The 10717-nt window shown below is 37.3% G+C and overlaps 6 protein-coding genes across 6 annotated transcripts; 1 reads left to right on the forward strand and 5 right to left on the reverse strand.

Moving 5' to 3' along the window:
* Positions 1–95: 95 nt before the first annotated feature.
* On the reverse strand, positions 96–1391 carry RTT109 (H3 histone acetyltransferase RTT109; the record flags this gene model as incomplete). The annotated part of the gene is made up of 1 exon (XM_022822651.1): positions 96–1391. One exon carries the CDS (start codon positions 1389–1391, stop codon positions 96–98), a length of 1296 nt encoding a protein of 431 aa, XP_022674450.1.
* Positions 1392–1687: 296 nt separating this feature from the next.
* Positions 1688–2427, reverse strand: PRE3 (proteasome core particle subunit beta 1; the record flags this gene model as incomplete). The annotated part of the gene is made up of 2 exons (XM_022822652.1): positions 1688–2270; positions 2363–2427. 2 exons carry the CDS (start codon positions 2425–2427, stop codon positions 1688–1690), a joined length of 648 nt encoding a protein of 215 aa, XP_022674451.1.
* Positions 2428–2804: 377 nt separating this feature from the next.
* Positions 2805–5837, reverse strand: SFI1 (Sfi1p; the record flags this gene model as incomplete). The annotated part of the gene is made up of 1 exon (XM_022822653.1): positions 2805–5837. One exon carries the CDS (start codon positions 5835–5837, stop codon positions 2805–2807), a length of 3033 nt encoding a protein of 1010 aa, XP_022674452.1.
* A 343-nt stretch (positions 5838–6180) lies between these two features.
* Positions 6181–7563, forward strand: OST1 (dolichyl-diphosphooligosaccharide--protein glycotransferase subunit OST1; the record flags this gene model as incomplete). The annotated part of the gene is made up of 1 exon (XM_022822654.1): positions 6181–7563. The coding sequence occupies one exon, from the start codon at positions 6181–6183 to the stop codon at positions 7561–7563; it is 1383 nt and encodes a 460-aa protein (XP_022674453.1).
* Positions 7564–7721: 158 nt separating this feature from the next.
* On the reverse strand, positions 7722–9653 carry ORC3 (origin recognition complex subunit 3; the record flags this gene model as incomplete). Its single annotated transcript, XM_022822655.1, has 1 exon — positions 7722–9653. The coding sequence occupies one exon, from the start codon at positions 9651–9653 to the stop codon at positions 7722–7724; it is 1932 nt and encodes a 643-aa protein (XP_022674454.1).
* Positions 9654–10046: 393 nt separating this feature from the next.
* COX16 (Cox16p) lies at positions 10047–10403 on the reverse strand (the record flags this gene model as incomplete). The annotated part of the gene is made up of 1 exon (XM_022822656.1): positions 10047–10403. One exon carries the CDS (start codon positions 10401–10403, stop codon positions 10047–10049), a length of 357 nt encoding a protein of 118 aa, XP_022674455.1.
* Between the last annotated feature and the right edge of the window lie 314 nt (positions 10404–10717).

Raw genomic sequence — 10717 nt, forward strand, 5'->3', positions numbered from 1 at the left:
GACGTGCATGGTATGTACATGAGTGTCACCTTTACATATGTAGAGACCGCGTGAATGAGCATAAGTTTATAATTTTATCTACTAGGCTCGTAACTTTAGGCTCTAGGTTTTCTATGAATGCTCAAGGTGTTGATCACGTTTATAGTGTTCGTGTTTTGTTGTGGCGCGTTAACTTGGCTCTTGAAATTACCAGTGATTTTCACCATCTGTGATGCGTAATTATTTTTCAAAATATCTCTAATGTTCATATATGCCTCCTCCGCACCTTCACTGGTGTCATATTCCTCTCCGGTAATGTAGTTTTTCAGGTTTTTGAACTCATTCTTTGACATTGTTACCACTATATCCTGTGGCTGGAGTACATTGGTTATTCCGGTATATCTTCCTGATACTCCGATGACAGAAACGGTGGATCCGAGGCGGAACTCTTGTCTTGCTTGTAATTCAGTCCAGAAGGTCGAGACAGTCACCTTGTGAATTCTTCCATCGCTTGCTAAATGCTCAAGGAACCTGCCCTTAGGGTCATCTGGAAATAGTGGGATTCTGTAAAGTGCAATGTCCTGAGGATCTTTTGAGAATATATCTCCCACAGTCCAATTTTTGTACTTAGTACGCCTCAGATAATTTGCAATTATTCTCTTTTCCTCACCTGGTATTTGTAAAGTGGCTTTTGTGGTGTCGTCGAAGGATTCCACTATCACTTGATCGATAATCCTTAACCACCACAGCAGTAGTTTATCACCGCTCAAAATGTGCTTATTAGGATTTTTGGAAGAGTCGGAAAACAGATATTGAGGTTCTGCTCTAGTGAATAGACTTATTTGTGTAATAAGCTCAGTAGCAGCTGGATATTTGACGTACAATTCGTGTTCAGGGATGTGTACTTTGCTGTTGATCCCGTATCTATCGAGTTTTCTTTCGGACAAGATCTTCAATGCCTTCCTCACCGGTGTAGTCCTTCTTATGATATGATCACTAGCCAATAACTTCCGAACACCCGGTTTGACTTTTTGCAAGTAATGATTTGGATCAATGGCCAAGATGAATGCAATTATTGACCTCACGATTCGCCCGACATTCAGTTTTACTGAACAATAACCGTTCGTGTCAGCTTTCGAGACGAACAAAAGTCTTTCAGTAGGCGCCGACGAATTAAGATAAATTGTGAAATAGACTACAATCTCCACTGCAAACACAACCTTTTGCGAATGACATAGTGCCACGAAATGCTGAGTCTTTACTGTCTTGATATTCTCATTCTTTTTGTTAATGTTTCCTCCAGCTTCAGGGAATACAATGGGCGAAGTCTCTCTTGGAGGGGATTGAAGATTGAAAATTTCGAACTCTTCACCAAGTGGGAGAGAATCCTTCAAGCAATCTTCTAGTGTCATGTCAACACCAAATTATACTTATCTTTTTACGCGTTTTTCTAATCACTGCTTAAATATGCTGTAACAATTAAAATGGTGCTTTTTTCATTTCATCACAATGCTCTCTTTTCAATGAGAATCTCTGTTCAGATATAGATCAACGCTTTCAAAATAAGGTATCTACCTGAAATATTCATTTAATGATATCCGTAGACATTATATTCAAACATCTACATATAGTTTGAAACCGGGGAGAGACCCAGCTGTATATATATATTATTTTATATTATACCCACCAACTTTAAATCTGAGCTAATTTACAAGTTTTCGTATTCCTCTGGGTAAAAAATGAGACGTTCCACACCTTCTGCAGTTAGGATAACCATTCTAATGACACCACCTGAGGATCCATCCCATTTGATAGCTTGCGATAGGGAATGTTTGACAAAATTGATTGTTTCCTCTTTGGTCATGTTTTCCTTGTAGTTCTTGTCACAGTAACCATATATGAATGCTGAACCAGACCCAGCAATAGAATATGATTGTTTATGAACAGATCCACCTAGTGGTATACTGTAAACCTCACCTCCATTCTTTTCGTCATAACCTGCTACTATAATACCCGCTGTTAAGTTATCCTTGTTTTCGTAACAAAGTGTCTTGAAGATAGATGCTGCTACTTTAGTTGTTGGTTCTCCGTATTGTGATGTGTACAACTCTAGATGATACTGTACAATATCAGCAACTGCTTGTGTATCAGCAGCAGACCCTGATCTACAACACCAGATCTTGTCATGAACTTTTGTTAGTTTATCTGTAACACGATTTGCAATATACGCACCTGTCGTTGTCCTGGAATCTGCACCTAAGATAACACCATCTTTAAATGTCACCGCCATACTGTTTAAAATGATAATAGTTAGTAAAATAATGTCCTATCCATAGAGTTGGCGTCAATTAGTGACCATATACCAATAGATTTTTATACATACATTGAGGTACCCAAACTGACCTCACCCTTCTTCAAGCGGTTCATATCCACTTGAATTCCGTCCATCTTTTATAGTGTTTTGATTATTATATGCCCAATTGACTTAGCTATGAGTGGCTTGCACCTAATTCAGTGTCAATAGAACCCAGTCTGCTCTTTCACTAACTTTGTGAAGATCGTTGTGTACTATTAAAGGTTTGCCACCGGTCCTTCTTAATGCTATTTCCTTAAGTTTAAGATCATATAATAAAAGCCGGGTAACACTTTCCATCTATCATTAAAGGTTCGACTTTAAGCTTAAAGAAGAGCAGACAGGTATGTTACAAATACCAACACTACATACCGATTCTCCCCGAGCTGCCATTTAGCCAGTGAATCTAAAGATTATATACGTATTCATATTTGTAAAGATACTTTTTATTATAGTTGTAGAAACATACCTTCTAATGGGGCCTTGTCCTTCTTTTCGTAGGTGAATCGTCATCTCTTTCCGGTAGAGAATCACTATCCAGGAAATCCAAATCGACCGTTAGATCTTTAGGACTTGGTTCAATAGCTGATTGAGGGGATGGAAATCCAAAAAGAGTCGTATGGGGTATTCTATTGAAGCTAATACTCTTCGTTTTTCCTGCCAATCTTTTGTTGACGTTGAGAAGGGAGAGGTTTGAAGCGTCTCCAGTAATATGGGGAGTATCATCAGTTGAATTCTGCAAAGGCTGCGTCTGATTGTATTCCGTACCAGCGAGTCTAGTCTTTGCAGTACTATCAAGTATTTGTGTTGACTTAATTGGACTTGGAATTGCTCCTCGAGCTCTGCTGAATCTATTTTTGATTCTATCCATCTTATTTCTTTTGATCCTCTCTGAGCCAGGTATTGTAGTAAAGCCATTGCTATTAATATCCAATGGTTTCATAGGAGTTTGGAACGCTATATCTTCTTTTTGTGAGGAGATGTTTCTGGTATCGTCAGCTGCTAAACTATTTGGATAGGAAAATGTCTTTTCTTTCCATAAACTCATGATTGCTCGCATATTTGCTCTATTCCACCTAGCCCTAAACATCTGCACGGACTCCTCATTTCGCTTTAACTTCATCATTTTCATACTCCATTGGTTTGTCCACTTTAAAAGTAGCTTTGCTTGCTTTTCTTCAACATAAAGTACTAATTTTGAATCCTGCAGTTTGAGATTGTCCATCTTTTGGAGGATCAAATCAAATGCATTTGATAAAGTTGTATTATCGTAAATTCCGTCAGCTTCTTTATACATTAGCTGAATATTAGAGTAACGGGTTTTCCACTGTTCAAGGGAACGGATGGTCACACCAAGATCGTATTTATCCAGTGCGATATCCATACATTCCACAGAGTAAAAGTCATATCTCTTGCGCCACACTTGTACATACTTTCTCTTAATGTACTCATCTCTTCTTTCCTCAAATACATCTGCATAAGTGTTCAGTTTTATCATTCGTTTAGAATTCAAATGAGACTTCCATAGAACCCAGAACTTATCAAGGTGTTGCTGATCATACTTTTTCGCCAATTCTATGGAGAGTCTGTCTTTCATTCTAGCATTCAGTATACCACGTTTAATTAGTGTGATAAAGCGAAGTTTGATGAAAGCGTCACACTTCTGATTTTTAGCTGAGATGTTCTCAAACCGTTTCTTCCAAAGAATAAAAAACCTTTTCGTTATATCGTTATTGTAGCATCGGGCCGACAGATCTCCGAGATCTTTTAATAATTGACGCTTAGTTCTAATGACCTTATAATATCTTTGTAATACCAGCTTGTCGTACTCTTTGCATAAAATATTAAGTTGAAATTTTTTATTCCATACTTCTAAACATTTCGAAGCGATTGATCTGTTGATGTTACTTTTACTTTGAAGTAATCTAGCTTTCAGTCTAATCTTTTTTAAGAAACGCTTTTTTAAGCTGTCAGTATATTGAGAGTCGGCCCTCACATAGCTATCACATTTATTTTTCCATTGGGTAAAGTACATTCCCAGGAGTTTTTCGTTACGGTTCGAAATGATATCAATACAATTGGATCTCTCCTGAACACGTTTTTTCCATGCCATTAAAAAGTGTTTCTGGAGAGATCTTGAATTCACATCTTGAACCTTTGATTTTATTTTAGCCAATGTATATGCAGACGTGATTGTCCTAAAGTATCTGCTTTTAATGAAGAGATCACTTTTATCATACAAGTCAATCCGGTAGCTCTCTACATTTCTAAAGCGGGATATCCATATTTTTAGGCATGGACGCAGTGCCAAGGTTCTTTCCGAAATGACAGACAGTTCTGATAAATGCCTATTATGTCTATACTGAAGTTTCCACAGAGTCAAGTATTTGGCCAGCAAATGACGTTTGATAGCGATTGGGTTGAAATGATTTTTACACATCTTTAATTTCCACGATCTGAGTGAATTTGCTAACAACAACTTATTCCTAGTTTGGATCACATTATTCGAAGATGAATGTAATCTCTCATGCTTCGACTTAATTTTAACAAAAGTATTATCTAAGAAGAAGTTATCTGCAATTTGTGATTTTGTAGCCAATTGATTCATGCTTCCAAGTAATCTGTTGAAACATTCAGTCTTTAATTTCTGTTCGTAAAACTGATCTGCATCTTCAGGCCACTGTTGTGTCTTAATTCTTAAAGTTTGTACCCATTGATCATAAAATTTCTTCTTCACATACCGTCCCCATATCTCTTCTAGTTCTGCTAAATTATAGTTCAAAGAATACTTTAATCGCCAGCCTGAAAATACTCTCTTTAACAATAGCCTTTCGTTTTTAAATTGGAAGTTTGCTAGCTTCATAATAACATTTTCAGGTTCCAAAAGGAAAGCTGTTATAATTTCCTGGAGTGTATTGGAAAACTCATATCCTTTACTCAATTCGTTTTGAAGTGTAAGTAAATATTTATCCTCTAAGGGGTTCATATCAGCCTCATTCAAAAGGGTTATGTAGCGTTGGAATACACTTAAGAAATCTAATGTTAATCCATGTCGCAGAAGAAAAACCTGAATCATATTGTATAAACGTAGCATAATAGGATTATTGACATTTCCATACAATCTCTTTTGGATATCAATTGGGTCTTCAAGGCCATTAGGTTGCAAATTAAAGTGTGTATACCCTTTTTCATCAGCATTATCATTATTTCCATGGTTATTATCTGTCGATAACTTACCAAACACCTGGTCAAAGTACTTTTCTGGCTGTCTCACATTGTAATCATCGTCATTTCTGCGATCTTGCAAATTTACATTAATCTTCACGTTATTTCCATTTCCTAGAATCGAGGAAGTGTTCTCTTCTTCATGTGCTATCACGTTAGACTTTTGTAAAAGCTCACTAAAATCCTTGTGAACTAACGATCCAGTCGAGTGTGTGTATTCTGGAGATATTAAGGCATCTGTAGAAGAGCCTATAGTTCCACTGAATTCAACATCTTCCATTGAGAAGAAGAGGTTCAAAGAAAAAAAAAATCTAAAGGAAAAACCTACTTCGACGTTATATCAATCAATTTTCGAGGAAGCTACTATCTAGAGCGATATTTTTGAACCTTTTGTCGTTAAGTTTTGTACCAAAACATCTTTGTTTAGAAATTATTGAATGGAAATCCTTTAATTTCCCACGATCCAGATTTTGAAAAACATCAACTATTTCCATTGCAACTAAATTATAAACACATAATATATAAATAAGTTGTAGAAAACTTATATAGTAGTTAGAGACACGAAATAACACTCAATTGAGCCGTGTCTAAGTAACAAATCAATCAGTTAAATATTGAAAAGAATGAAGTACCATACACTGAGCTCAGTTGTATGTTTGCTGATCAGCTTGGTTGTTGTTCAAGCTAGAGGTCTATATTGGGAAAATGTTGAAATAGTGAAGGCAATTGACGTGTCCAAATCGTACGTAAATGAGGCTGCCGAAATCACCATTAGAAACACTGGCGAGGAACCTGATGACCTTTATTTGGTTGCATTTACAAGTGAGGTAGCTGATTCATTATCAATGTTCTCGTCAATGTTAAAGGGCAAGAATGTTTTCATCGAATGTGCTTTGACCAACAAGTTTAAGCACCTACCTAACGGACAAAAGGTCCAGTACGGATCTGTGAGACTACCAACTCCAGTGCAACCTGGCGAACAAATTGAGCTAGTTATTCGCTACTCTCACAAGGCTAACTTTTCCCCAGTCCCTAAACACATTGAAATGAGTGACACACAAACCTTAGTTCTAGAAACCGAAACTCTTCCATTTTCTCCATATCTTACCGATAAATTCACCGTGAGTATCATTGGAAGTGACTCAATTGAGAAATACAAAGATGCTGCTAGCAAAGATCAGCAAAATTCTAACGCCTTTACCATTACTGAAGAGAACGTAACTGAACCATTTACTCTTTCCAGATCTCAATTCTTGTACACCCACAATGCTCCATTGACTAGAGCAGTGCATTTAAACAGAGAAGCCTGGATTTCTCATTGGGGTTCCACAGTTGAATTCAAGGAAGACTATGAATTAGTGAACGATGCAGCAGAGTTATCTTCTGGATTTTCAAGAGCAGAATTCATGAAGTCTGGCTTAGCTAAAAAGCCTTCTCACGCTTTAGTTGCTCTTGATATCCCATTACCAGAAAACTCTCACTCTCACTACTATACAGATTTGGTGGGTATGATTTCCACTGCCAGAGTGTTCTCAAACCATTACATATTAAAACCAAGATACCCAATCTTTGGTGGATGGAAGTTCAACTTTACTATCGGCTGGACAAACTCGTTAACAGATTACTTGAAAGTCTTATCGAATGATGAGTACATTATTTCTATTCCAGTTTTGGAAGGTCCTCAAGATATTTTCTATGATGCTGTAACCTTGTCAGTGTATCTACCTGAGGGAGCTGTGGTCAAAGATATTCAAACCCCAATGGTAAACTCGGACACGCAAACTACATACGAACATTCTTACTTCGATTTGGGATCAGGACATACAAAGGTGGCCATTACCTTAAAAAACTTGAATGACCAAATGAGAGATGGCCCAGTATTCTTGAAATATCACTATAGTCAAGCTGATTTATTAAGAAAGCCTGCTTCCATTGCAATCTACGTGTTTATTGCCTTGTTCAGTTTGTTCTTGATCAAGAAAATACAACTAGTAATTTACGCTTAGATAGATATATATACGAAGTCTTGACGTAGAATATATGCAAGTTCATAAAAGCTCAAGTCAGAAGAAACATATTACTTAAAATTATACGACGAGGCGAGCTATCTAGTACCTTTTCCGAAAGGCCGCTTCATTTATATCTATGCATTTTTTGTTTTTATTCATATACCTCTCCAAATAATCTTCTCAACAACCTCATATGTCTTATACCTTTGTGTCTTTAGTATACCTAGATATTGGCATTCTGTTAGCCCTTTAATGAACCAAACCAAGGCAAGTCTATCCATAAATTCTTCTTCACTTAGTTGTTCTAATATTTTTTGAGACTTGGATTTGACAGATGTTTGTACTTCTTCTGAAGCAAGCGCAGTTTTCAAGAGTTCATAGATTTCAGCCTTTGGCAGAGATTCTTTAAAAGCTGTGAAGAAGTCATACACATTGATAAAGAAACTTGCTTCACGATAAAGAGCAAACACTTGAGATATAATAGGGGTTATTAATTCGTTAAGTTTAACTTCCAAATCAGTAAACTCAATTTTGGAGTTGCTCATCATTTGTATAGCTTTAGTTCTTGGCAATACTCTCTCACAGTTCAATAGATTATCTTCCAAATTAGTTCTAAAGAATGGAAAGAGCCCCTGAGATAACAAACCGTTATTATTATCCAGAGTGAAAAGTTCTTGGAATACAATTTGAATATTTTCAAAGTCGAATTCGTCTTTGTACTCTTTACAGCTTTCCCACTTCTCCAAGTAATCAATCAACCTATTATTCAACATGTGGTAATATAAGTCAATTAGGTTGTAATCATAAATATGTAATTTGTTTTCTAAGATGTCAATGATTTGATGGAGTTTATCGTTGATGGGGTTTTCTGCCACCAGGAAATCTACGAAAAACTCCTCTAAGGCATTGTTCTCATTGCTCAATAGAGATAAAATATCTTCTGCATCGGCTTTAGAATTGACCATATTCTCAACAAAGTCTAGGAAAGTTTGGCATTTAGTCAACCTATCCAAGTACTTGGAGTCTAGAAAAGAAATATTTGCAACGTCGATGAAAATTGAGTAGGGGTTATTGAAGAAGTATGCCATGAGAGAATAGTCTAATATTTTAAGTAGCAATTGTAGATTCTGGTTGGTGTTATTATCCATTTTGTCTAGAATAAATTTCACAAACTTCGGTGACAAATTCAGTTTCCGGTCAACACAATCCAAAAAAGACTGAAATATCATGTTAGAGTATTTATAACCCTTTGTATTCGATAAGTCCACAGTTCTTACCTCGGAGCTTATAGCTCTGACGGTGGATTGATCCAAATTGTTCTCGAATTTCTCAACATTAGTAGCCAAGTTAAATATGAAACACACTTGCATACCGTCAATATTGAGCGTAGATTTCATTAGGTCGATGAATTCCTGGAAAACGTTCATGAAGAACGTTTCTGTTTCTTTGAAATTGATGATCAAGTTCAGCTTCCGTTTGAACGTAGGTTGGAACATCTCAAACACCAGCATATCGTATAACCTCAAACTCCTTGCCACATCCTCATCATATTCGATCCCGGTATCATCTGTTCCACTGGCATTGGCTTGCTCTTGTAATTTTAATTCCATAGCTTCTAACATTTTGAAGATCACTCTTTTTAGCAACAATCGTACATTGGGTGCATCCTTTGGCTCCAGGTCAACGAAAACATTGTAATAGTCTGGTGTATCCTCTGGAAGCTCGATATTAGTGTCCACGTCGGAACCCAGTAGAATCAACGTCTTGAATTGTTTGGTCTGGGCATATGATTTTGCCCTTGTTGAAGCCGGCTCAATGAGTTCTTGAATCGTGTTCGAAATGCTGGATACCACTTCCTTGTCAATAGATGCAAGAATATCGTCGACAGTAGCATGGAAATCTGCATGAAGTTTGTTATATAGCATCCATCGGGATAGAACACTCTCGTCCGATTCTTTGCCCTCGAACAACTTCACAAATGGTACTGGCGATGATCCATGATCGAATTTGTCAATACCGTCCTTACGAAATTTTGGAGTATATACAAAGCTCTGCTTTTGCGATTCTGCAAATTCGCCGAGATCCATACTATGCAACTACCTACCACCAATTGTCTCTGCTTCCCCTGCTTGACCACACCCTGCTGTTTACAATTCACTTTAACGATTTGAGATGAGATGTGTATGTACATATATAATCCAGCATCTAGTTGTAATTTTTCAAAAATGCCATGCATATGTAAAGGCCCATCCATTCTAGGGATGTATAGACAGGACGACAGAACAACGCAAAGAGGACGGACCTGAAACCAAAAAAGTTATAGTGATGCATCTAAATACAAATATTTATATATGTGTATATGTTTAGATGTGCGTGTGCGTGCGCACGCTTGTTTGAACTGAATAGTGTATGTGATAGATAAATGCAGAGATGAAAAATGAGACATCGTATAGATATGTACAGGAAGAAAGAAAGCTCGTTCACCACACATTTTCCGATTCACCCTTGAACCTGGGAATTCTCTTTGGCTCCCAATCCTGTTCACCAAGCCCTTGAAGCCTATAATACTCCTCCTTTATGTCAAACTCTCTCTTATTGCTCCTCATCTTAACAACATCTTCCTCCTGTAGTTCCTGCACCTTCTTATCCTGTTGATCGTATCTGACTGCTGTAAACTCAGAAAGCCAAAAAGATCCTAGCACGATCAAAGAACAGAAGGGCAAACCGAACCAGAGAAACGGATTCCGGTTCATATTCTTTTGGTACCTTCCGGCGATCGACGCCTCATATGCCAACTGCTCTCTTCTGGATCTAAACTTCTTACCTGAAAAACTCATCGCTGCACTGTGCAAGTATGGGGAGGGAGGGGGGATAGACTAAGCACTTGCAAGTCGTCACAAGGTATCGCTGTTACTTCTCTAGCGATACATCAACGGTTTATCCATATATATATATATATATATATGTATATATATAGTATAGTATGACATTTGAAGATCGAAAACCCCCGAGGAACGATATGTGCGGGTAACCAATTTTTACAAAGCAAAAGAAACTTCGCCAACCTTGTCACATGATGCTGTCCGGGTAACGAAACAATCAATCTTCACCACGTGACATCGCATTAAACACACTAAAACCGGTTCCGGCT

This window comes from Kluyveromyces marxianus, chromosome 2, assembly GCF_001417885.1.
Source record: "Kluyveromyces marxianus DMKU3-1042 DNA, complete genome, chromosome 2".
Taxonomy (NCBI): Eukaryota; Fungi; Ascomycota; class Saccharomycetes; order Saccharomycetales; family Saccharomycetaceae; genus Kluyveromyces; species Kluyveromyces marxianus.